The 27,799-nt window shown below is 41.2% G+C and overlaps 2 protein-coding genes across 2 annotated transcripts in view; both read left to right on the forward strand.

Moving 5' to 3' along the window:
• The window catches only part of LOC119408426 (signaling lymphocytic activation molecule), an 18,363-nt gene extending 3,012 nt beyond the window's left edge, over positions 1-15,351 (forward strand). Inside the window, exons 2-7 of the mRNA XM_037675252.1 lie at positions 6,804-7,109; positions 12,331-12,630; positions 12,955-13,056; positions 13,159-13,217; positions 13,302-13,379; positions 15,274-15,351. Of these exons, the coding sequence (XP_037531180.1) occupies positions 6,804-7,109; positions 12,331-12,630; positions 12,955-13,056; positions 13,159-13,217; positions 13,302-13,379; positions 15,274-15,351 (923 nt within the window). The remainder of the gene's footprint in view (positions 1-6,803; positions 7,110-12,330; positions 12,631-12,954; positions 13,057-13,158; positions 13,218-13,301; positions 13,380-15,273) is intronic.
• Positions 1-27,799, forward strand: part of sorcs2 (sortilin-related VPS10 domain containing receptor 2) — a 690,706-nt gene that overhangs the window by 638,268 nt on the left and 24,639 nt on the right. The window lies entirely within an intron of this gene.

Genomic DNA, 27,799 nt, shown 5'->3' on the forward strand with positions numbered 1-27,799 from the left:
GAAACGTCTTCTGTTACAAATAAAGTCCAGTTGTTTTTGTATTGAACTTTTTTTTTTTAATTGCTTCCTTCACCCCCCTCTCAAACCATCTGTGTTCTCGGTCCAAAATGTGCACATTTTGGTCCTCAAAAGAGTGTCCCTTATCTGTGAGGTGGAGGTGAACAGCTGAGTCTTGTCCTGTGGAGCTGGCTCTCTTGTGTTGAGCCATGCATCTGTGAAGAGGCTGTTTAGTTTCTCCAATGTAGAGGTCTGGACAGTCCTCGCTGCACTGGACCGCATACACTACACCACTCTGTTTGTGTATGGGTGTTTTGTCCTTAGGGTGGACCAGCCTCTGTCTGAGAGTCCTGCTGGGTTTGAAATGTACTGGGATCTTGTGTTTGTTGAAGATCCTTCTGAATTTCTCTGATACTCCAGCAACATAAGGGATGACAATGTTTTTACGTCTGTTCTCCTTTTTCTGTTTATTGGTGTGTTTTGTAGATTTCCTCGCTGACTTGACAAAAGCCCAGTTAGGATATCCACATGTTTGGAGAGCTTCTTGAACGTGTTTCTGTTCTTTTTTCTTCCCTTCTGTCTTCGTGGGGACGCATTCGGCCCGATGTTGTAAAGTTCTGATGACAGAGAGTTTGTGTTCCAGTGGATGGTGAGAGTCAAACAGAAGATCCTGGTCTGTGTGGGTTGGTTTTCTGTACACTTCAATGTTGAGGCTGTCCTCTTTTTCTATCTGAACCAAACAGTCCAAAAAAGACAGCTTGTTGTCGTTTGCATCCTCTCTGGTGAACTTGATGTTGTTATCGACCGAGTTAATGTGTCTGGTGAACGCTTCTATTTCTTTAGCTTGGATTTTGACCCAGGTGTCATCCACATATGGGTCAAACAACAACAAGCTGTCTTTTTTGGACTGTTTGGTTCAGATGGAAAGAGAGGACAGCCTCAACATTGAAGTTTACAGAAAACCAACCCACACAGACCAGTATCTTCTGTTTGACTCCCACCATCCACTGGAACACAAACTCTCATCAGAACTTTACAGCATTGGGCCGAATGTGTCCCCACGAAGACAGAAGGGAAGTAAAAGGAACAGAAACACATCCAAGATGTAAGGATGGTACTTTTCTGTGGCCCGGTGTGTCTGTTTCCCTCGTGCTCCTCATTAGTTTCCATTGTTGCCACCTGTGTCTCATCCCAGCTGTTTGTCATCATGTCTCGTCTTCCCCAAGTATTTAAGCAGTCCTATTCTGTCTTGTCCTTTGTCGGGTCGTCTTCGTTGGGTACGCTTCCTTGAGTCTCCTGAGTCTCTCCTTGTCTTCCTGATTCCTCGAGTTCCCCGTGTCTCCTGAGTTCCCCGTGCCTCCCTCCTTGTTTATGTAAGTTTTGCTGCCCCGTCAGCTTGTTTATTTTGTACTTTTCATTTAACATTAAAAACCTATTTTTGTATATCTGCCGAGTTGAGTCCCTGTTCTGCACTCTGGGTTCGCTCCGACCACAAATCCTAACACAAGAAGCTCTTCAAACATGTGGATATCCTAACTGGGCTTTTGTCAAGTCAGCGAGGAAATCTACAAAACACACTAATAAACAGAAAAAGGAGAACAACAGACGTAAAAACATCGTCATCCCTTATGTTGCTGGAGTATCAGAGAAATTCAGAAGGATCTTCAACAAACACAAGATCCCAGTACATTTCAAACCCAGCAGGACTCTCAGACAGAGACTGGTCCATCCTAAGGACAAAACACCCATACACAAACAGAGTGGTGTAGTGTATGCGGTCCAGTGCAGCGAGGACTGTCCAGACCTCTACATTGGAGAAACTAACCAGCCTCTTCACAGACGCATGGCTCAACACAGGAGAGGACAAGATTCAGCTGTTCACCTCCACCTCACAGATAAGGGACACTCTTTTGAGGACCAAAATGTGCACATTTTGGACCAAGAACACAGATGGTTTGAGAGGGGGGTGAAGGAAGCAATTTATGTAAAAAGAGAAAAAACATCTCTTAACAGAGGAGGAGGCCTCAGATTTCCACTTTCAAAAACTTATAATGCAACTTTAAGACTGATTCCCAGTCGGTTTTCACATCTGATGGGAACAGAGGGGTCTCATCTGTGAATTAGAGGAACAAAGACCTTAAGAAACCCCTACTGTTAAGGTGTTGAGGTGTGACTTGTCAAATCTTCATGTGTTTGTCTTATCTCAATCAGCCTTAACCTGAACCCTGCACTCACTGCTCATTGAATTGGGAAAGCTCCTCATATGAGCGAAACATCTTCTGTTACAAATAAAGTCCAGTTGTTTTTGTATTGAACGCTTTTTGAATTTAACTGGGTTCTTTTTTATCTACTTTTATGACTTGTGTGAAAATCTGATGATGTTTTAGGGCATTTTTATGCAGAAATATAGACAAGAGTAAAGGATTCACAAATTTTCAAACCACTTTACCCACTTGTTTTTGGTTACGGTGTTGCGTAAATTTACATAAACAAATCACACATGCAATGTTATTAATGTGACTGTATTTTTTGTCCATGATCATAGTTGTAGTTGTATTTCCATCCTGAGTAATTAGAAGAAAACGTAACAAGATGTGACAATCTTTATGTTCTTGGAATTATTAGCTGCGGAAAGTTCTTAAAAACTGCAACACATGGAGTGAATCTTGAATGTATCATAATTGTAGGGTTCATAACACCAGAGCAAGAAACTGAGAAGAATCAGACTCGAACTCTGAATACAAAAATGTGAAGTTTATTTATTTGTTTCATTCAACCTTTATTTATACAGTTTAATCACATTGAGCTTCGGGGACTCATTTACAAGAGAGACCTGAGAATTTACAAGTGATTCAGGGAAATGTGTACATGGGACTGTGGGGAGGATCTGAAATGGAGGGATCGCATGTAAGTAGGTGCCGAGGTAGCTAGAGTCTAATTACTCTGAAAGATGTGTTCTTTCAACTAAGTCCATGCTCAGTAATACAGGTATACAATCCAACAATTTTCAGTCAGGTCATCCTTACAGTTTCTTTTTTTTGTGCTGAAACATTTCACCTTCCATTCAGAAGGCTTCATCAGTCAAGGAAACACACAACACAAAACTGATTCTTTCCCCAACAGCTTACTCCTTGGTTTGGACCAGTTTGGCATGACTGTCGATGAGGGAGAGGGCCGGCACCAGAGGAGGGGGTGTGCCAAAGAGACCATCTCAGCACCAACATAACTGGTTTGTTCCACTTTGGAGTAAGCTGTTGGGGGAAGAATCAGTTTTGTGTTGTGCGTTTCCTGACTGATGAAGTCTTCTGGATGGAAGGTGAAACGTTTCAGCGCAAAAAAAAAGAAACTGTCCAGATGACCTGACTGAAAATTGTTGGAATGTGTTCTTACAGTTTCTGTAAGTTGGTCCACAAAGAGAGGAGGGTTGGGGGATTCAGGTGAGTAAATAGGCAGACAGGTGTCAATAGGTTATTTAATGGGCTGGTCCAATATGGAGACTCAGGAGGTACTCAGGTAAGTTCAGGACTTGTTTCACAAAGGAGATGCTGAAAAAAACCTGAAAGCGAAAACTGGTAAGTATGATTCTGATTTCTAGAAACTCATAAAGGGCTGACGCCATACCAGTTAGTTTGTAACGGTCTATCGTTGGAAGGAACACTGCAGAAGTCTTAAGTAGTTCTGGAGCTCCTCATTCATATTGGTTTCAGCTGTAATTCATGAGGACCTGCCTCCTGACACAAGAAGAACTGCAGATGGTAAAACTACTGAAATCCCATAGATTGGACATAAAGCTGCACTTAAATAAACAGATTATTTTTTCTCTCTGTACTCTGGTGAAGTCAGACGTGCTCCGTACCCCCCACTTTCCTGCTTGCACTCTTTCATCCTGTGAACCCTTAAAAAGCCTCTTTTTTTTCACTGCATACCTCCTAATTCGAAGGATCAGCTGGTCTCTCAACAAAATTGATCAACTTCTCCTGACAGGAGTCAGGGTAAGGAGGACCCTCTTACCTCGACGGAAAAAAATTGGATTCATGACAACTGTTTTTTTGGGGTTTTTTTGCTGTTTGGCTGGTGAATTCTAGATTGTCTACAAATTTGTGTGGATGTGTTGAAGCTTGACAGCACTCAGACTGAATTATGTGCCTTTGCGTCAGACAGCAGGAGCAGCTGTTATCAGGACTGTGGACTCTAGCAGCACACATGAAGGTGGGAATAATCTTGGAAAAGCTGTGAGCTCGACTTTCGGCATGAGGAATCAATTCGGCTGTTTGGAGTTTCCATCAGAGAATATGTACCAGCGAGACTTTAAAAGGCAGAAACAGCAATTCACGAGTTCTGCCTGACCCAAACTGTGGCCTTGACGGCGGACTTATCTCAACTCCTCCTGGCATGTTTAGAAAAAACAAAGATGCTTTGTCTGTCTCCTCACCCCTCCCTTCCCCAAGGTCATGGACATGTGACAGAACCTCAACCGAGCTGATGATGAATAACACCTCTTATCTGGACAATGGCTGAGGGGGGGCTCTGGACTATGCTACGACTTTCCCTTAAAAATTCAGTTTTCACCGCCTATACTGTATGTAAATGTATAACGTCTGTTTATGTTGCTTTGCTGTGGTAGGTGTAGGTGAACATATGCATGAGATATATTCATAAATTAAAAGGATTCTTTCATTTTTCTGGACTGTATATAATGTGCATTGAATTTAGAAATGTAACGTGAGACGTTAATTATCTTTGACTCACCAAACGACAGTGGGTCATTTATTAACAGAATCAAAGTTTAACACATCACACATTTACATTAATTGGCAAAATATGGAAAATAACAACATGGCTAATTTTAGCAAGCTGTACAATTTTGATTGACCACACGGCGGTGGATGAGAACTTTACACAGACATTTCTAAAATATCTGGATTAATTTCTACTTGATAGAAGAATTTTAAAGATGGAAAGATGAAGTTTAGAGGGAGAGAGATGGTGTGTGTGTGAGTGAAAAGTGTTGGACAGAACGACACCCTCCATTCGACCCAGCTTTCCTCGGTACGCTCGGTAGTCAACTCGACTCATTACCTCTCTGACGATGAATCAGTGAAAGCGGAGCTCCGGTTACGCTACCGGTCCAGCGTCTCCGTAGGATGGCAGAGAACCGTCCGGAGTGGTGACGCGACTTCGTCAACAACAGTTCAGCTCACGGTGGACTCACATGAGTGGAGTCCTTCAAAAGTTCCACTCAGAGGTGGAAGATGTTATAATCCCATAAGACTCGGAAGAGCTCTGTGGTCATGTCAGGATCTTCCTGTTTCCCAGCACGGGAGCTGCAACGACTCCAAACTCGACTCTCGACCCGACTGGAAACTCCACACGACTCTCGACACTCTCCCGACACCTGTTTGAACTAGGAAGTACCGACATTTTAAAGAGCTCTTTTTCCGGTTCATTTGGGAGTTTCTGATTGGTCAATATCGACCAGACAGGGGTGTGTTTTGTGACGTAAGAGGTCACTAGAAGTCAGAAAAACAGCAAGAATGTTATGGAACAGATTGAAAATGTTTTAGAGACAGAGAGAGAAATGTTTGGACGAGTTGGCGGAAAAACAGGTGCCAACAGGTGCCAGCTTCTCTATTTACGTCTGAGAGGATGTAAAAACATGACAGCTCGTTCCAACAACTGGTCTGCGTTTGACTCCGACCTTGGACCACTTACACTGCTCATTCAAAGACAGAAAATCAGAAAATGCATAATTACTCTGTAACAGACCTTAACATGAATTCTAACTTTGCATGAGGATTAAAGATCATTATTACTGTTTCACAGTTAATAAAAAATGATTAGTTCACTACAACATCTAAAATGGTTTGAACTAAAACACTTTGATTATCAAACATTTGTAAAATAGTAATGATAATAGAAAAGAGAGTGTTCTTTCACTTGAATTTTCAAGAAAGAAAGTCTCAGGATGGGTCAACCTGTATTTCTGGATTCAAATCAACGAAATGACAGCTTCTGTCCCATATGGTCCTTAAGGTCAAATCCTGACCTTAGGCCTAGTTCACTACATAGGTTTTTTGATGCCTCAAATCGTGTCCTGTCTAGGACACGGTGTGAGAGATCTTTCTTTATACCAACTCCCCTCATGTTTTCTTCCCTTTTCTCATCTAAGCAAAGTATTATTCTAAATAAAAATAATGAGGGCCACGCTTTTTATAGTAGCAGCTTCGTGCACTCCGCCCATCTTTCAGACGACTGTACGTACATGTTCTCGTTGTACTCGGTGCATTGATAATAAAGTTTATTCTGATTCTGAATCTTAGTCTCTGTTCAACACCTCTGGATCAGACATGAAGGCTTATTTAATCTGAGTTCATGCTATCACAGCCATAAACCAAACATGTCAGATCTGCCTTCTTCTCCACAAAAGCAAAATACAGAGTAACTTTGTAATTTAATTTGTTTCACCTTCATCTAGTAGATCAATAGCTTCTCATTTAATCAGTTATTCACACTTTGTACAAATTTGCTATGAAACCCCAAAATGTATCTGACTGTCAGGGCTAGTTCCTCTAATCTTCTGTCTGCTTCATTTGAGCTACCTAATTGTGAAACTGTCGCTGGTTTTTTCTAGAAGTCCACCATCATACCGCTGATGGCTGACTGTGCTCACAGTACATGTTTTTGGAAAGCAGCTTAAATATGTGTGGTCAAGCTTAGGAACTTTGTTCTTAGTGGAGACAGGACATTAATAAACAATACTGGCAATAAGCACTCATGTCATTTTTCTGTCTAATTGTGTGTTTCAGATGCGGAGGCTTCTGGTGGAAATCGGGTCATTAGTAAAAATGTTGGAGACTCTGTGGAGCTTTCACCAAATGTATCAACTGAATGGATCACTGATGCAACATGGAAATATAAAAACTCTACCATTGCACTCAAAGATACAGGAATTACTAAAGACAATCATTTTCAAGGCCGAGTAGAGTTCAACAATATCACCCTCAGTTTAACTCTGAGAAAACTGACTCTTCAAGATTCTGGTGATTTTCTGTTTCAATCAGAAGTCAAAGACGCACAAAGACCAACAGTCACAATTACACTGCAAGTTCATGGTAAGTTATTGTATCTGTATCCAAAAAAGTTATTAATTAACTAAAACTTATGAGTAATGTCTAAGCAATTCATGTAGATTTGAGTATGTAGCATGTATACAGTCTGATCTGTAAGTCAAGCAAAAACACAAAAACACCAATGATTAACACAAATGTTGCTGTTACTCTGTGCATAGGTGTTCTAGCCAAAGGCTCATTTCTAAACCTTGAACTTTGTAAGGTTTTTCAAATGGAAATATTTGAATTCCCTCAAATTTTTTTTAAATTTGACGTAGAAGAGGACCATGAACCATGGTTGCGACGCAACAGTGCTCACCCATTGTATCACTATGCACCCCAGTTATTCTTCATGATGTAAAGTAGATAAAATGTTTGTTAAAGATATGTGCCATAACAAAACGTGTTACAACTTGTTGAAATAATAAATTAAATAAATTGTTTGCTTTTTAGTACAGTGATTCTTAATGGCCAGACACGGCATGTCAATCCAGAGCAAAGCCCATATTGGAAGCCCCTTCAGTTGCAAATGGAGGGACTTAGTATCCAGGATCCAGCCTGTGTGCACAGAAGACATGAGAAAGGCAAAGAAAATTAACTTTGAAAGGCTGAATTTTTGGCGGTAAATGTACAGTGTAAGCTACAGTAACAGAAATAAATACCACGTGTGGGTCTGTGGGGGCATGGTGGCTCTGTCACCTCTCAGCGAAAAGGTTGCCAGACAATGCAGCTGCCAGGAAAAAGACATCGAGGAAGGCCAATGAGGAGATATATGGATGCAGTTAGAGGACATGGAGGTAGATGGAGTGAAAACAGAAGACACAGAGGACAGAGTGAGATGGAGGAGGATGAGTCACAGTGGTGCCACCTGAAGAGGAAAAAGTTGAAAGAAGAAGAAATTGTCTCTAGGTGTGAGTGAGAGAGTGAATGGTTGTTTGTTTTGTTTGTCTCTATGTGTCCCTGTGATGGACTGGAGACCTGTCCAGGGTGTCCCTCGCCTCTCACAGGGATAGCTGGATATGGGCACCAGTGATCCCCACGTCCCAAAAAGGTAGAAGAGGGTGAAAGATGATAACATATTTGTTTGTATCTGTGTCAAAATTAGTAAGTTAGCTAAATGCTAAAAAGGTGTTGAAGAGTACAGTTTGCTGGACAAACAAAATAGACCAACATTCGCTGTCACTGTCATAAAAAAAAACAGCTGAGAAAATGTTATGTCACGTCACAATTATCTGAATGTGCAAAAAAAAGTTAAGTTGGACTTAAACATTTACAGTGTCTTGTGAAAGTATTCGGCTCCCTTGAACTTTTCAACCTTTTGCCACATTTCAGGCTTCAAACATAAAGATATTTAATTTAATTTTTTTGTGAAGAATCAACAACAAGTGGGACACAATCGTGAAGTGGAATGAAATTTATTGGATGTGTCAAACTTTTTTAACAAATAAAAAACTGAAAAGTGGGGCGTGCAATATTATTTGGCCCCTTTACTTTCAGAGCAGCAAACTCACTCCAGAAGTTCAGTGAGGATCTATGAATGATCCAATGTTGTCCCAAATGACTGATGATGATAAATAGAATCCACCTGTGTGTAATCAAGTCTCCGTATAAATGCACCTGCTCTGTGATAGTCTCAGTGTTCTGTTCAAAGCGCAGAGAGCATCATGAAGACCAAGGAACACACCAGGCAGGACCGAGATACTGTTGTGGAGAAGTTTAAAGCCTGATTTGGATACAAAAAGATTTCCCAAGCTTTAAACATCCCAAGGAGCACTGTGCAAGCAATCATATTGAAATGGAAGGAGTATCAGACCACTGCAAATCTACCAAGACTCGGCCGTCCCTCTAAACTTTTATCTCGAACAAGGAGAAGACTGATCAGAGATGCAGACAAGAGGCCCATGATCACTCTGGATGAACTGCAGAGATCTACAGCTGAGGTGGGAGAGTCTGTCCATAGGACAACAATCAGTCGTACACTGCACAAATCTGGCCTTTATGGAAGAGTGGCAAGAAGAAAGACATTTCTCAAAGATATCCATAAAAATTGTTGTTTAAAATTTGCAACAAGCACCTGGGAGACACACCAAACATGTGGAAGAAGGTGCTCTGGTCAGATGAAACTAAAATCCAATTGTTTGGCCACAATGCAAAATTATATGTTTGACGTTAAAGCAACACAGCTCATCACCCTGAACACACCATCCCCACTGTCAAACATGGTGGTGGCAGCATCATGGTTTGGGCCTGCTTTTCGTCAGCAGGGACAGGGAAGATGGTCAGAATTGATGGGAAGATGGATGGGGCCAAATACAGGACCATTCTGGAAGAAAACCTGTTTGAGTCTGCAAGAGACCTGAGACTGGGACAGAGATTTATCTTCCAACAAGACAATGATCCAAAACATAAAGCCACATCTACAATGGAATGGTTCACAAATAAACGTATCCAGATGTTGGAATGGCCAAGTCAAAGTCCAGACCTGAATCCAATCGAGAATCTGTGGAAAGAGCTGAAGACTGCTGTTCACAAACGCTCTCCATCCAACCTCACTGAGCTCGAGCTGTTTTACAAAGAAGAATGGGCAAGAATTTCAGTCTCTCCATGTGGAAAACTGACAGAGACATACCCCAAGAGACTTGCAGCTGGAACTGCAGCAAAAGGCGGCGCTACAAAGTATTAACGCAAGGGGGCCGAATATTATTTCATGCTCCACTTTTCAGTTTTTTATTTGTTAAAAAAGTTTGACACATCCAATAAATTTCATTCCACTTCACAATTGTGTCCCACTTGTTGTTGATCTTCACAAAAAATTAAAATTTTATATCTTTATGTTTGAAGCCTGAAATGTGGCAAAAAGTTGAAAAGTTCAAGGGGCCGAATACTTTCGCAAGGCACTGTAGATGGCAAAGATGAGGGTATTATATATTAATTTTGTCCCCATGTTTGGGTTTACATATATGTGTGAGTGCATTTCAGTATAAATGTAATAAAACGCTCCATCAAAGCTGCTCGACAAATGAACAGTTTGGTCAGTTACTCCATGTTCCACCTTTTGTGCCAAAGTTTAGCTCATTGGCAGCACACGGTGCCATTTTCTGTTACTTTGTATTTTACCTCTCAGTGCATTTGCAACATTTACCACATATAATGCAACTTTAAAACAGATCCCCAGCCGGTTTTCACACCTGATGGGAACAGAGGGACCTCGACTGTGAATTAGAGGAACAAAGACCTACTGTTTAGGTTTTTTTTTAGGTGTGTAGTGGACTAAGCCTGATGTCAAAACTGACCAGATGGACATAAACTGTCATTTCATTGATTTGAATCCAGAAATACAGTTTGACCCATCCTGAGACTTTCTGTCTTGAATTAATCAAGTGGAAAAGACAATTCTCTATGATCATTACTATTTTACAAATGTTTTGATAATCAAATCGTGTTAGTTCAAACAATGTTTACATGTTGAAGTGAACTACTCATTTTTATTTACTTAAACAGTAGTAATGATTTTTATTCCTCAATTCACAGTGAAATCAAGTTAGAGTACATTACAGAGTAATGATTCAATTTCTTGATCGTCTGCTTTGAAAGTGAGCAAAGTTGTAAGTGTGTTAAAGTTCAAGCTTCGGTCAACTAGAAAGTTTACTGAAAAGAAATGTCATGTTTAACTTTTACAGCAAGATACAGGAGAGGTGGCACCACGAAGACTGGTTTTCTCCAACAATCTTTCTGTCTGTTCTTAAACAATCTTAATCTCTATCCTTGACTTTCCATAACACCTTACATCACAAACCACACCTATGTTCTGGTCCATCCACCAATCAGAGGCTCTCAAACGAACCGGAAGTATAGCCCGTTTAAATGTGGCAACTTCCCAGTTCAACAGTAGAGTTCTGGAGAAGAGTTCAAGAGTTTTGGGATCCAGAATGCAGAGAGTTTGGGAGTTCATGAATGCAAAACACAGGCATTCATGGATGCTGCTAAACCAAACAAGCTGAACCAGAGACGATTTTGGGAATTATAACTTCTGTTTGGATAACCTCGCACGGCTCTCTAGGTATTTGGCTGTTCTCACTGAGACGCTGAACAGTGGTTGGAAGTGAGACTCCACACCGGAACTGATCTATCTTCAGAAAAGGTAAAAGTCGACCTTCACCAAAAGTGTACTGTTTGGGACAAGCTGAGTTCCGAAGGAGCGTGCACGTTCTGGTTAAAACAGATAAATTCCCTCACACATCTCTCTGTAAGATAAATCTCAATTTTCCATCTTTAAACTCTCCTTTCTGCTAGAAAATTAATCCAGATGTTTTCAATAATGTCTGTGGTGAAGCAACGGAAAACCATGGCCGTATGGTTTCCTGGTTGTAAAACTGATTAATTATATGTTGTTGTTTTCATATTTTGCCAAATTAATGTAAATGTTTGATGTTAAACTTTGATTCTGTAAAATAAATGACCGCATTCATTTTGATGGGTCAAAGAAAAATGACGTCTCACGTTACATTTCATTGAATTCAATGCACGTTTTATCCAGTCCAGAAAGATGAGTGAACCCGTTTTAATTGATGAATATATCAGCATCTGTTCATCTACAGGTGTGAACTGCCAATCTACATATATGTGTGTGTGTGTGTCTTATGTGTGTGTGTGTGTCTTATCTCACTCAGCCTTATAACCTGAATCTCTCACTCTCTGCTCTTTGAATTGAGAAAGCTCCTCGGATGAGGAGCGAAACGTCTTCTGTTACAAATAAAGTCCAGTTGTTTTTATATTGAACGCTTTTTGAATTCATCATGTCCTGGATGACTGAGAATCTTCACCAGCAACATTTACCACAATTATTTTGATGCTACAAATTCATGTTGCCTTAAATTCAGTGTTTTTATTTATTGTAAGATGAAAGACATTTTATTTTGTCACGTATGAGTAAATTTATATTATTCAAGTATTTTTTTTTTTTAGTAATTGCTACTGTCATATGTTTGAGCAGCCTAGGTGCACACACTTGTAGGAAAACAGAACCTCTCTTGGTAATAAGTTGCAAGCTAGTTTTGTTTCAAATCTTTTACCTAACCTATAAATCACTTTTGAACCTTGTTTAAGAACTCTGTTGTAGTTGTTTCTAAATGCAGTATTTCTCCTGCTCGTTATTGTGGCCACCACAATACCCTGACTAAATATCTTCGTAACACTAATCGGTCATTCTCTTCTCTAACATTAGAGGCCATCAGAACAAAGCCCATCCTGACTCACAAAATCCTTCCCTCTGCTGTGAATGGATCCTGTGATGTTTTTCTGGAGTGCACTGGACCATCTGACATCAGTGTGAACTACAGCTGGGCTGTGGGGAACCACACCCATAGACTCCCCAGTCTGCAGCACACCATCAGACCTGAGGATGGAGCCACCACCTTCACCTGCACGGTGTCTAATGCTGTTAGTCACATGTCAGAGTCCACAACAGTGATGTGCAGCAACCAACCGTCTGATAAAAGTATGTTTAGAAAAGTGATACTTGAAGGTAAAATGTTAGTTTTTCTGCATGAAAACTCCAAAAGTCAGTTTTGAATGTCATCCTGATTGTGTCCTTCCTTTATTTTGACTAAATGGTGCGTAATACATGTTTATACAGAGTTCACAACAAGAAAAATCAACGTCTGTCACAAATTTTGTCAGTTTGATTAACAATAAACTGAAATGCAGCACAGAAGAAGAATAGAATACAATGATGATGTAGAGGTGATCTTAAAAAGACCATCATCTGCAGATATGTTTTTCTTTCTGTGTGCTTAATTTGTTTTATTGAAGCTTTTTTTTTAAATATTGGAACCATCAATGATTGCAGACAAACAGTTTGTGGGGATCCTTGCTGCAGCTGGAGGTTTGCTGATTCTGCTCATAATTATTGTAACAACATCTGTCTGTCTCTGCAAACGAAGGCGGGCAGGTAAAAAAAACTTTGAATACTTAACTTGATTTATCATTACTGAGTGATGCACTTTTTTCAACGCTTACTATTTTAATATTTACTGTTTGTTTTTGCCTCCAGGCAGTGACTCAAATGAACTCACAGTTTATGCAGACATCTCAGAGTATGCAGTGGAACAGGTGAATAAATTGCTCTTGAAAATACTTTTCTGCCTGGAAAAGTTTTACGATTTCTTTTTTTTGTTGATTCTTGAACACTTCCAGGGAACTTCAGATAACTTGAAACCCTGCTCCTTGTATGACGTGATTCAAAACAGAACACAAGCTGCAGTCCCACAGGGGGTGAGTGACCTTTATGATTTCTAAAACAATGCAATAGTAGGAATAATATATTGCTCACATTTTGGCCCTATCTGGCAAAATTAAACAATAATTTGTTCAACAATAAATGTGTTCTTATGAATAAATTTGGCTTCTTATATAGTTAATTTTTTTGTTATTTAAATAACTTGGAAAGTGTTGCAAAATCAGCCACAATTATTTTTATAAGTGTTTTTATGTTCTATTTTATTTTATTTTTGTGCTGTCAGTAACCATAATTGTTCCTGACAAAGCCTAAAAATCCTCAAATTTTCCTATTTTATCAGATTTTTTTTTTTTCAAACGTTTCTATAACCAGTCACAGTGACTTCACCAAGCTTTCGTGTTCCCGAGGGGAAAAACTTACCATATAGAAAATTCTTTATAAATGCCTTTTCTGATCCATTCATCGTCAAATGATAAAATAATACATTCCTGTCAACAATGATTTTTGCCTTTTCCTCGATTGTTATATTAGCTCACTCGGTGATGCTTTGCTTTTTACATTTGAGAGCCTCTGAATAAGATTTATCAGGGTGGTCTTCGACTTACCACGATAAAGATACATCTGTTCCAGCTGGATGTTGCTGTCGAGTCCCGTCATCTGGTCTGACAAAATCGTTTTTGTTTGGATATAAAGAGAAAATGCTATTGGGGGAAAAATGTATTTTGTTAATTAATAAATAAAACTTCATAGAATAAATTTTTTTTCAGTTAAAACTAAATTAAAATGTGGAGTGTTTTAAAACTAAAACGCCCTTAAATAGTTTTAAAAATTAATTATTTTTTGCATTTGGAAAGCTCTGCATCTCCTGGCATATGATCAATGGAAAAGAGAAGTTATGTGTCATACGCATTTGGAAAAGATTAGATATACTCTGAAAGGATCTGTTGAGAGATTTTGAGACACTTGGCAGCCATTTTGTAAAATATGTATATTGAAAGTATTTCACCAGATATTAATGTGTAATTGTCAAAAATGCCTGTGTATGGTGTAAATCTGAGATCAAGTTTGTCTTGTGTGGATGCCTGTCTGGTGTATGCATGTCTGTGTAGCTGATCTCGTGTGTGTGTGTGTGGGGGGGGGGGGGGGGTAGGCTGGAGGGGATTTTGTTGTATGTTTTTGTTTGTGTGTGTGTTCTGAAAAAATAAAATAAAAATAAAAGACTGATTAAAAAATAGTTTTAAAAATTAAGCCATTTCAATTTGATGTTTTTATTTCAGACTGGGATAGATCTAAAAGACTGGATGGTTTATTGTGTGTGGGGGGGGGGGGTGGGGGGGCATTTTTAAGCAGTTAAGTAAGGGGGTCAATTTTTCCCATAGGGAACAACTTATTGTCATAAAGCAGAGGGACTTTCCAAGAGTTAAGTGTAGATGTTCGGCTCATATAATAAGCCAAAAGCTGTTGGGACTCCAGTTCAGCTGTGATCTATTAGAGTCTTTTGTTGCAGTCTGACTAGTTTCTCCAACAGCTAAAAACTAAAGGGATGTTAGCTAACAGGGCCGGATGTGGAATCACTTGAACACGTCCACAGGACTAAGGTTTAGAAACTAAGGTAGCTAAGACTAACATAGTCAGGTCCTCTGGACTTTCCATCCATCCAGAGGACCTGACTCAACCTTGTTACAGTGTATTTATCTACCTGGATTACTGAGCAGCATCAGAGTATAAAGGAGCTAAGGTTTCGTATAAAAGGGAAGTTTGACCTAAGATCAGGTTGTTGGACGAGGGGAAGTTTTGTTTTCAGTTTCTTTTTTTAACCCGTGACTAAAGCAATTTCTCAGCTGATCACGTGTGTTCCTGATGTTTTCTGTATCAGCACAATCTTGAGTCTTGTTGTAAAACTAATGATTTTTTTTCTTCACCTTCTAGCATCTGACAGTGTACGACAAGATCCAGCTCAACCGTATGAGGGTGACATCAGTGTCTCAGTATCAGGAGGTTTCCTAGACGGTGTGAAGCTTGAAGTGTTTTTTTTTTTTTTTGTTTGTTTTGTTTTATTTTCACGCTGCAGCTCAAGAAACCATGGATGGAGAAAAGTGAAAAACCAGCTACGTTAAACTGTACAAGCAAAATCAGATGTATTCATCCAGGTTTATTTATGTGTATCTTCTGAAAGACTTTTCCTAATTTATCATTCATGTATTGTATATTCTTAAAACCACAGCAACATTTATTTTCTTATTATTGACTGCATTGTGAGTTGAAAAAATAGAAACATCCCTCTATTAAAACTGCAGTTTGTCAAACAGGAACTGTGACTCTGTTTGCTGATTAAGTTTCTGAAACTTTGCAAGTGAGAAAAAAGTTTAATCTTTTATTATCTAATTGTAAAATTTTGTTCCATTCTTAAAAAAAAACAAACATTTAATGTCAAAATAAAATCACTGTTTTACAGAGTAATGCCAATAAAATAAAAATATGTCATGTAAATAAGTAATCGCATAAATATTTAACATTTTTTAAAGCAATAAAATATCCAAGATACTTTTATAAGCACTGTATTCTAGCGGTGTAACGGTACGCTAAAAATCACATTTCGGTTCGGTTCAATTTCAAGGAGGGCTCCGTTCGGTTCATTTTCGGTACAAAAAAAAGGACCAAGATGAAGACTTACAAAATGTTTATTTTGAAAATATGCCAAGTAAACAATACCTTTGTATAAAAATAAATAAAAGCAACCCATTTGGATGATATTTTAAATAAACTGCTTGTTTTTGGCTGACTTTTTTATTTTTATTTTTGTAACAATGCTTCTTGGCAATAAATCTCATAGTTAAAAAAAATCCTGTGTATTTACCCTTAAATGGTGCTATAGTTGTTAGGAGAATGCATCTGTGAGTTGAGCAGCAGAGTTGAGTACAGGGTCCTCAGTAGCACGTGAAATAATCCCACCCAGTCACAACAGCCTGGCACCTCGTCCTCATGCTGCTCAGCAACTTGGACACACTGCTGTTAGATGGCATGCTGTTGTACTACTGGCATACTGGCATAGGTTGCATGTGAGCATGAGTGGTTTTGTTGGTAACTCTAGTTAACAGCTCGCCCAACATGAGCCGACGTGTTCAGAAGGTCGAGGTCAGGACTGCAAGCAGGTGGTCCTCAACCTCTGATAAACCTTTCGATGTGTGGGTGAGTGTTGTTATCTGGGTGGAACAAGTTTGGTCCCAGACTGATATGAGACTCCCACATGCTCAACTCTGCAGCTTAGCCAGTAAACAAACATACATACATACATAAATACATACAAGTACATTGTTTTTGTTTTGTTTTCATTAGGCGTGTCGCCGTTTAAGGGAAAATAGACTTTCCTATAGTATGAGATTTATTACCAAAAAGCATTGTTGCAACAAAGAAATAATCACCTAAATACACATTTCTGTGTGTGCTATTTTTATGATAAACAAGTCAGAGTTTTGTGATATGTACAAGTGAAAATGTTTACATCTGTAGTGTTTCACTAAGAAAACAAAACTCAATTTTGTTATAGTTGATTTCCAGTTAATCTTTGCAAGGATTTTGCACTTATATTTGTGATCGAAATATAAATATGTAATGATTGTTTGAGAATGCATCACATTGTTGTAAATATTGTAAATGCGATTATGTGAATAAATATTTCCAACTTTGTGCAAGTATTTAAATATTGCGTATTTTGTAATGATTTACCTTTTTGCTGTCCAGTTAATTTGTTTCGTCATTTGTAGGGGTTACTCTGTAATGAATGTTGTTTTCACCTCAGCTATGTTAGGTTTACATATTGGACATGTTTGAATACCTTTTAAGATATTTAGGTTTTACTAAGTGCTTCACAAACAACATATATTTCACATGTGCAAAAAGATTTTATTTTATTGAAAAGGGAAAAATCCGTCATGCATTTATTTGTATCTATTTTGTTTTTTGGTGTAAAAAAAAAACTGACCATTCTTCACAAAACAAAAAAAAACCTTTTGATTTTATTTTATTTTTTTAAGTTTGTTGAACAGTTTCCAATGATTCCATAAATTCCCAGTTATGTTGCAACACCTTAGTGTTTTTTTTTTTTAGGAAACCCTACCCTTTTTCTGCCTCCCAACAGTTAAATATAACATTAACCTGATTTTCACTTTCTCATTATCCAAGGATTCAAGGTTCTTTATTTGTTGTTCGCACCCCATGTGGTACATGTGGTGGAACAAAATTGTGCACACAGGGTCCCAGTTACATCCAAACAAAAAAATGTAAAAGAAAAACAATAATATGATCTAAGATATGAACTAAGAAAAACATCAACTAAATATACAGTAAGCACTAATGGCAAAAAAACATTATGTTAAACATCAGCACGAACATGAGTCTGTGTGAGCAGATGAGCACGAATGAACACATCAACATGAAACAGATCAGCAGCAACATGATGTGATTTTTCACAGTGATTATTCTGGTTAGAGATTCATGAGTCTAACAGCCTCAGGGTATAAGCTGTTCCTCAGTCTAGTGGTTCTACACTTAATGCTCCTCAACCTCCTTCATGAGGGGAGTGAGGCAAAAAGTGTGTGTGCTGGGTGAGTGGGGTTCTTCATGATGCAGGTGGTCCTCTTCCTGCATCTGGAGGTGTAGATGTCTGTGATGGTGGGGAGACTGACTCCAACAGGCTTCTGTGCAGCCTTCACCACTCTCTGCAAAGCTTTTCTTTCTGCAGCTGTGAAGCCTCCATGCCACACGTTGATGCTGGAGCACAGGATGCTCTCCACTGCACACCTGTAGAAGGAGGTGAGGACTGAGCTTCCCAGACCAGCTCGTCTCAGCCGCCTGAGGAAGTAGAGTCTCTGATCATCCATCCATCCATCAATCCATCCATTATCTTTAACTGCTTCTTCCTTTTTTGGGTCGCAGCAGTCACTGGTCCCCATGTCCAGCTATCACTGTGCGAGAGGTGGGGGACACCCTGGACAGGTCTCCAGTCCATCACCGGGACACCCTGGACAGGTCTCCAGTCCATCACAGGGACACATAGAGACAAACGAGACAAACAACCATTCATTCTCTCACTCACACCTAGAGACAATTTAGAGTCACCAATCAGTCTAACATGTATGTTTTTGATCTGTGGGAGGAAACTGGAGTACCTGGAGAAAACCCACGCATGCACGAAGAGAACATGCAAACTCCACCCAGAAAGGGCTGAGATTTGATCCAACAACCTTCTTGCTGAGAGGCGGTAGCTCTACTATCTGAGCCACTGCGCCGCCTTTATCAAGGGCAGAATCAATAAAACGATGCAAGTCGATTCTAATAGTTTATTCTATATGATAACATAAATCTTATTTTTTACACACTGTTACAACATAAAACCAAATTTGAGGTTTTGTTACACAAATCATTGTTTATTCAGACAGAAGGTGTATCACTGTCAAAATTCTGTTTTCAAAGATACAAAGAATGTGTTGTCTTGAGCTCATTTTCATACTTTTCCTCATCCATAAATTGACTGAAAAATGCAAAAACATGAAATTGATGAAAAGTAAAAGTTTTTTTTTTTTTGCATGACAGCATTCACCATGGATGATGGATGTATCCACAGGATTTTTGCATATTTACTGTTAACATTCTGTTAGAAAACAACATTTAAGATCTGATGAAAACTGCTCATCATTTCAACCATCCACTGTCTTGTCTGTTTTCTAGTAGCAAAAGTTGATTAATCAAATTTTATATCAATTGACCTATTTACAGATACTAATGAACATACTCAAAGTCAGTATTTTGTGATGCTAAATACATTCATGCCTACATCCCATTCTTTGAAATCATCCGACATCCAACTTTGTTCTAATGGTCTTATAACAAAATCAAAATACAAACCAGATTCCAAAAAAGTTGGGACACTAAACAAATTGTAAATAAAAACTGAATGCAATGATGTGGAGATGGCAAATGTCAATATTTTATTCATAATATAAATAGATGACAGATCAAAAGTTTAATCTGAGTAAATGTAACTTTTTAAAGGAAAAATATGTTGATTCAAAATTTCACAGTGTCAACAAATCCCAAAAAAGTTGGGACAAGTAGCAATAAGTGGCTGGAAAAAGGAAATTGAGCATATAATGAACAGCTGGAAGACCAATTAACACTAATTAGGTCAATTGACAACATGATTGGGTATAAAAAGAGCTTCTCAGAGCGTCAGTGTCTCTCAGAAGCCAAGATGGTAAGAGGATCTCCAATTCCACCATTGTTGCGCAGAAAAATAGTGCAGCAATACCAGCATGGTGTTACCCAGCGTAAAATAGCAAAGACTTTTAAGTTTTTATCATCAACCGTGCATAACATTATCAAAAGATTCAGAGAATCTGGGACAATCGCTGTGCGTAAGGGTCAAGGCCGTAAAACTCTACTGGACGCTCATGATCTCCGGGCCCTTAAACGTCACTGCACCTCAAACCGGAATGCCACTGTCAAGGAAATAACAGAATGGGCTCAGGAATACTTCCAGAAAGCATTGTCAGTGAACACAATCCACCATGCCATCCGCCGTTGCCAGCTGAAACTCTACAGTGCAAAGAGGAAGCCATTTCTAAGCAAGCTCCACAAGCTCAGATGTTTGCACTGGGCCAGGGGTAATTTAAAATGGAGTGTGGCAAAATGGAAGACTGTTCTGTGGTCAGATGAGTCACGATTTGAAGTTCTTTATGGAACACTGGGACGTCATGTCATCCAGACCAGAGAGGACAAGGATAGCCCAAGTTGTTATCAATGCTCTGTTCAGAAGCCTGCATCACTGATGGTATGGGGTTGCATGAGCGCTTGTGGTATGTGTAGCTTGCATGTCTGGAAAGGCACCATTAATGCAGAGAACTATGTTCAGGTTCTAGAACAACATATGCTCCCATCTAGACGTCATCTCTTTTAGGGAAGACCCTGCATTTTTCAACACGATAATGCCAGACCACATTCTGCAGCAATCACAACATCATGGCTACGTAGGAGAAGGATCCAGGTACTGAAATGGCCAGCCTGCAGTCCAGATCTTTCACCTATAGAGAACATTTGGCGCATCATAAAGAGGAAGGTGCGACAAAGAAGGCCCAAGACGATTGAACAGTTAGAGGCCTGCATTAGACATGAATCAATCAACCTTTATTTAGACAGGTAAATCCCATTGAGCCTCGAGGACTCATTTACAAGAGAGACCTGATTTCAACAAAGAAAGATGACAACAAAGGACAACAGCAACAACAATAAACAGTTATAAAAAGTCATACTGCAGGTTTTTTTTTTCTGTTTTTTTTTTAACAAATAGGATGGCTAAAAGGAAAAGATAACAAAAAAAAAAAAACAGCTAGATTCCAAGACAAATGTAGAAAACTAAAAACAGGAACACATCAGCATTGGACCCTGCCAGGTGTCCAACAGATTCTTAAAGACACTTAGAGAGGTCAAGGTCGAGAGCTTCAAATCTTTTTGTAAGATATTCCAGGAAACAGGAGCGGAGTAGGAGAAGTTCCTTTTGCCTAGTTCAGTCCTCATTGAGGGAACACTGCAGGTAATAATGTCCTGAGAGCGCACTCCGTAGCTGCACTCACGCAGAGACATGTAGGAGGAGATATATGAAGGCAGCAGACCAAGAAGTGATTTAAAGATGAAAATATACCAGTGAGAGAGTCTGCGTGAAGTTAATGATGTCCAGTTAACCAGTGAATACAGGGTGCAGTGGTGGGTACGATAACCACAGCCAGTTATGAATCTTAGTGCACCATGATAGACAGCATCCAACATCTGCAAGGTTCTTGTAGGAGCGTTCATGTAAATAATGTCACCATAATCAATTGAGGGAAGGAAAGTCACAGATACAAGGCGTTTTCTAGCATTCAGGGTTAGACAGGATCTGTTTCTGAAAAAGAAACCCAGTTTAACTTTCAGTTTCTTTATCAAGTTTTCCACATGGAGCTTAAAAGAGAGATGTGAGTCTACCAAGATACCCAAATATGTATAGGAATCAACAAACTCAATGGGGACACCATTTGAGGATAAAATCGGAGGAAGAACTGCTGGGACCAACTTCCTATTTGAAAAAAGCATCCCTTTGGTTTTGTCAGCATTTAGGACAAGTTTGAGGCGAAACAAATCAGTCTGGATGATGTTGAATGCAGATTTCAAAAGCTGGAAAGCCTTAGCAACCGTTTTAGCTTGACAATAAACAACTGTGTCATCAGCATAGAAATGTATGGATGCATTAGGGATGTTTTTACCTACATTATGTATGTAGATTGTAAAGAGGGTGGGTCCTAAGACTGAGCCTTGTGGTACACCATTGTTGACTGTTAAATAACTGGAGGAAGTACCATTATGTTGAACACATTGCCTCCGGTCTGAAAGATAGTTAGAGAACCAACCAATGTTGTGATCTGAGAAACCGATTTCTGAGAGTTTATGACACAAGATGTTATGATCCACAGTGCCAAAAGCTTTAGACAGGTCTAAGAAAAGTGCAGCACAATAATCCTTAGCATCCAGTGCTTCAACAACGTCATTAAGAACCTTCAGTGAAGCAGTGGTTGTGCTGTGTTGGTTCCTGAAACCAGATTGATGTGGAGGTAAGATGTTAAATGAGTCAGGGTTATTTTTGATTTGAGAGTTTATCAGTTTTTCTAGAACCTTGGCTAAAATGCAGAGTTTAGAGATTGGTCGATAGTTGTTCAGTGAGGTGGGGTCTCCTCCCTTCAGCAAAGGAAGAACAAAGGCTGTTTTCCAAGTGTCTGGGATGGAGTTTTGTCTTATGGAGAGATTGAAGATGTGGGTCACAGGGACTGTGATGATATGAGCAGCCAGCCTTAAGAAATAAGGTGGAAGTTCATCTGGACCTGCAGATTTTTTAGGGTCAAGATCTTTTAACAGTTTATTGACCTCACTGACTGAGAATGGAGAAAAAGAGAAGCTGTGATTAACTGAGGATTGACTTGTAGGAGGGATTTGGTTTGTAGAAGTTTGGTTATTAGGGGAAGTGGCTGATCTTCCATTAGTAACTGTATCAAATAAAGAACCAGAAGCAACAAAATGTTTGTTGAAACAGTTCAGGATCTCGTGCTTATTTGACACAGGAACAGAGTTAACGAGAAGTTGTGATGGGAGGTCAGATGATTGGGGGGTGCCTGAGAGAGATTTGATAGTTTTCCAGAATCTGTTAGGGTCATTTAGATTTTTGGAGGTCTGAGATAAGAAATAGTTGCATTTTGCTGCTTTGACGGCAGTTGTGCATTTATTCCTCATCTGTCGAAAACTCAACCAATCAGTGTCTGAGTCAGATTTTCTTGCTGTGGCCCAAAGATGATCTCTCCTGTGCAGGAGGTCAGCTAGCTCTGGAGTAAATCAGGGGCTGTCTCGTCCCTTTATTCTGAACTGACGAAAAGGAGCATGTATGTTCAGAAAATAAATTAAACTATTATGAAAATAGTTCCAAGCGGAGTTCACGTCATCAGTTAACAGAATACGATGCCAGTCAAAGTGAGACCGATCCCAGAGGAATGACTGTTCATAAAAATGTTTCAAATCCCTTTTTTGAATTAATCTGGGCTTAGAAGGGAATGAATGGGAGAGCATTCCTATTTCTAAACTTGAGAAACTGGTCTCCTCTGTCCCCAGACGTCTGTTGAGTGTTGTAAGAAGAAGGTGGAATGCCACACAGTGGTAAAAATGGACTTGTCCCAACTTTTTGGGGATTTGTTGACGCCATGAAATTTGGAAACAACAGATTTTGCCGCATAAACATTCTCTCAGTTTAAACTTTTGATCTGTGATTTGTGTTCTATTCTGAATAAAATATTAGATGTTGGCACCTTCACATCATTGCATTCAGTTTTTATTTACAATTTGTTTAGTGTCCCAACTTTTTTGGAATCCTGTTTGTATATCAGTTTTACAAAAAACCTCTATTCCTGCCGGCTGAACTATTTTATGTAAACATTTTTGTTTCTATGAATTATTTAGACCATAAAAGATGAAAAAGGGGTCCAGAAAAATAAAACAGGATATTCCTGTAAAAGAAGAAAAAGAGAAAATCAGTGATTCTATAAAATATTCACATTGTTTTATCAATGTTGTGTATAAAACAGACAACTGAAAGAAAAACTTACCATTTAACAACTCGTTATTTTGATGTAAACAGTTTTTCTGGAAAAGTGAGGAATATGTAAGTATGTAAGAAAGTCAGTAAGTAAGTAAACAAGTAAGTAAAAGAAAGTAAGCTTTCTCTCCCACTCCTGCGTCCCTCTGTTTTTGCTCTTGTCCTGTGAATCTGTCTCAGAACCTGTCTTTATACATCTTCCGAATCGTAAATTATTATGGATCTGGTCAGCTGGTCTCTCAACGCAATTGAAAAAATGTTCTCGACGAGGAGACAGGGCGCAGGAGAACACTCATGCCCTGAAAGGACACACACAGCTGGATATATCATGAATTCCTGTGGTGAATGGAATATGATGTGCCTGTCTGTTTTGTCCATTGAGGACATCGAAGACGCGTACATAATTGGATTTATGATAATAGGGTTTCTGCTTTTTGGATTTGGTGGGCACCTGAGATATTGATAAATTAGAAAGATGTCAGCAGCAGTTCTATGTCGTATAAGCTTCGCCCTTTAAGGCCTTCGCTTTAGTGGGTTTATCCCGTTATGCAGAGCATAAGCACTGAAAAAATTAGTCCACGCCCACCTGCTGTGTGGGCCCCACCCGGTCCGTATAAATTACGTTAAGAGCGGGAAATCGGCTCCCCATTTTTTCTTCAGCGAGCTAATATAGCACTGTCAGAAGAACAAAGAAGATAAATTGTGTAAATGACCAACCTTTGTGAAGGATGCTTGGCCCGGCAGTCGACCTCCGGTCGTCCGGTGAGTTCTCCTCCCCGAGGAGAAGATGACGAGCAGTCTTATTCCAAGGTAAGCGTCGGGGAACATTTCCCAGTGACAGGTCACTACACGCTGGACAACGCCATCTTGTGTTTTTTCCTCTTATCGCCGACCCTCGGGGCGAACCGGATGGTTCCTCCGGGGCAAGGCGTGCTCAGCTGCAGCCCCCGCTGCTCATTCCCTCCTGGGGAGCGTAGTGTAGGTGGAGGGGGGCTGAGTGAATGCTCACCCCATCCCACCTCATTTCGCATCGGCGATCACACCGCTCCCGGCCGACAGCGCCCTCAGGGGTTGCCCGGCGGAACCCGGGAGGAGGCTGACATGAAGGGACCCCTTTTTTCTACATCCCTCGCCTTTTCCCGCCAGTTCGGATGATCGGCGGAAAGGTTGTTTTTCACTGGGCTCCACTGTGGCTCACCGTCTTGATCCATACGGCCTCACGTTCCAACAGGACGTTCGACGGGCGAGGCCGCAGACGGTTCTTTCCTGGTAGATTAGAGGAGTCGGTCCCCAGTCCGCTCCCATCACCAGAGTTGAGGGATTCACCGAGCGGGGCTATTCCTCGGTAACCCCCCCTGGAGCCAAGCCTCGCGGAAGCTTCCGGAGCGAAGCTGCCCAGGTCGGAGCAGCGTCCCGTCCCTCCGGAGGAACCAGACGGCGACCACGCTCTCCAATCGAGCCCACCGACGTGTTTTCAGGCAGCCGCAGCTAGCAACAACGTGCGCTGCTAGCATATAGCATGTCCAAGGGACTGAAGGCCGCAGACCTGCCTTGGAGACGAAGAACTCCCTCTGTAAGGCAGCTGAAGCCAGCTCAACATGTGTGCCTCTCCCACGGTTTGCCTGTCGAGGACTGCAGCGCGGATGACGATGATCCATCGACCCACCTGGCTTCGTTACTCCCCTCGCTGCCGGAGAATCTGCACAAGACCTGATGAAGCCATCGCGGACGCGCTGTTCAGAGCAGCTTCAAACCATGCTGGCGAAGTGAAACAGTCAGAGGAGGTGCCAGAAGCTGTGCGCCACCTCATCAAGCCGCGCGGCCCACCCCGTCCCCGCTGGAGGGACCGTCGCGAGCAAGCTTCGACTTTTCCACGGCCGCGGCTCTCGCTGAGTTCCACCACCAGCCCCGCCCGTCAGAATCCAGCCTGCAGCTCAGCGTTTTCCCAGAGTTCGCCTGCAAGACAGCGCTCTGGGCAAACAATCGCAGAGCTCATGAGAGAGAAAGTTCTCAAAATGACGGTCTCCGGAGGGTGTGTGTAAAAGTGACACGAAAGTTGAAATAAATCATCATTAATGATCAAAGTGTCTGTTTTTTAGCCAGTCTGTAAGCCCGGATGAGCTCACAGCGGCCGCACACATAAGAGCCGGTGTCCTTAATAAGGCTTTTTAAACTCACCGCCGCTCCAAGACATTACTAGCCGCTTACAGGGCACGATGGTAAGTTAAATAACTCGTTATAATCCCGAGCTGCACGATTTTCACTCAAGCGATGTCAACTCGCACTCGTGGGATGAAACAGCCCCACACACGAGCCGGTGTCCTTAAATAAAGGTTTTTAAACTCACCGTCGCTCTAAGACATGACGAGTCGATCACAGAACAGCCTCCACACATGAGCCGGTGTCCTTAATTAAAGGTTTTTTAACTCACCGTCGCTCTAGACATGACGAGTCGATCACGGCACAACGGTAAGCGAAAATAACTCGTTACCAACTAGAACTGCACGATCCTCACTCAAGCGGTGTCAACTCGCACTCGTGGGATGGAACAGCCTCCACATGAGCCGGTGTCCTTAAATAGGGTTTTAACTCACCGCCGCTCTTGACATGACGAGTCGATCACTAAAATGAACAGCCTCCATCCAACGGCGCTGCGTTGATGCTGGCGCACACACAGCTGCCGGCGCTAACCAGCTCACATCGGTATAAATGTGGTCCGCAGGCTGGTTCGGGTGGAGGTCCTTCTCTCTCACAAGAAACGACACCCGTCTCGACGAGTCAACGCGGGCAGCCGTCACCCACCGCGTCTCAGCTTTCGGCAGCTCACCGCAGCTTAAACGTGAAGCAGCTGAAGAACCCGGTAATGAGTCCCGCCTCCCTCCAGCGCGCGCCCCTCCAGCGAGAGTGGCGCGCGTCCCTCCAGAGAACAACGTGTGCTCCCGCGGGGCTAGCAGCCTTCACTCCAACAGCACGGCGTAAATGAAGTTACGCCCTCCGCCTTTTCAACGTTCGCACAGCGACGTCAAACGCGCAGCCCCACCGCGTCATCAGCTGTCACACGCTTCGCCTTCAGCTCAAGTCTCGCCCGGGATCACACAGAAAACATTCCCGCGACGCATGACGGCGGTTGAGGGGCGGACTGCTGACAGCCGTACAAAACATGACACATCACTTAACGCACGTTCACCCTACGAACGTTACGTAGAGTGGCTAAAACATGCTCGCCGTTTTTCAGATGGATGGACAAGGTTTTATGCAAATGGTACAAGTTACAGTTTGCAACCCGAACCCCTCCATTCAGAGGAGTTATAAAAAACGGTCCCGTCATCATCAGACTGATTCTCATCCCTAAATGCAGAAATCCAAGTGTTTTCTGATAAAAGTAATCTACAGAGTTCCCCAACGGAGAGAAAACACAAGGTTTTTACTCACGGATCGGAGGGGTGAGACCGTTTTTGGATCTGTTGTTTAACATCCAAAGAACGCATACCGATCATCCTAACACAGAGACGAGAGTTTTTGTTTTACCTGGATGATCTGCTGCTCCTGTCACTTCAGACAGGAGGCGCTGATGCAGGATCAGGTGTTGACATCACACCTGTTAAATCTGGGCTTCGCCATAAATTGGAAGTAAGCTCGATTTTCCCGGCCCAGACATTTGTTTCTGGGAGTGGAATTAAATTCAACCACCATGAAAGCTCGTTATCACAAACTAGATTCGACACTTTTTTAAAAAAGTCAACTCAGCCACGTAAGACCTGGCAAGTGATAACAGCTGTCTCCGTCATGAAGCTGTTGGAAATGATGTCACTCACACAGTGTTTTCCGCTGGTTTGTTTCACATGAGACGCCTCCAGAGGTGTTTTGCACGTCTGCATGTGGATCCAGTAAAACAAACGACGGATGATCATTGTCCCTTCCTCTGTGGAAGCAGACCTCCGACTCTGGGGAAACACCTTGTTTTCTGTCAGAGGGAGTCCCCCTCAGCAGACCCACGTCACGGGTCAGTCTTCACGGACACGTTGCTGTCAGGCTGGGGGGGGGGGGGGGATGCCTATCTCAAGCAGTAGGGGCGCTGTGCCCCACTACACATCAGCCCACATCAATGTTTTGGAGTGTCGCACAGTACTGAATGTGATTCAACACTTTGCTTCCGTGCTACAGAATCAACACGTGTTGATTCACACAGACAACATGATGACTGCTGCGTACATAACCATCAAAGGGTGTGCGTTCAGTCCAGATGTTACACATTGTGCGAAAGCTACTGTGTATGGTTCATCAAAACCT

The sequence above is a fragment of the Nematolebias whitei genome, chromosome 1 (genome assembly GCF_014905685.2).
Source record: "Nematolebias whitei isolate Nwh7 chromosome 1, NemWhi1, whole genome shotgun sequence".
NCBI classification, from domain to species: domain Eukaryota; kingdom Metazoa; phylum Chordata; class Actinopteri; order Cyprinodontiformes; family Rivulidae; genus Nematolebias; species Nematolebias whitei.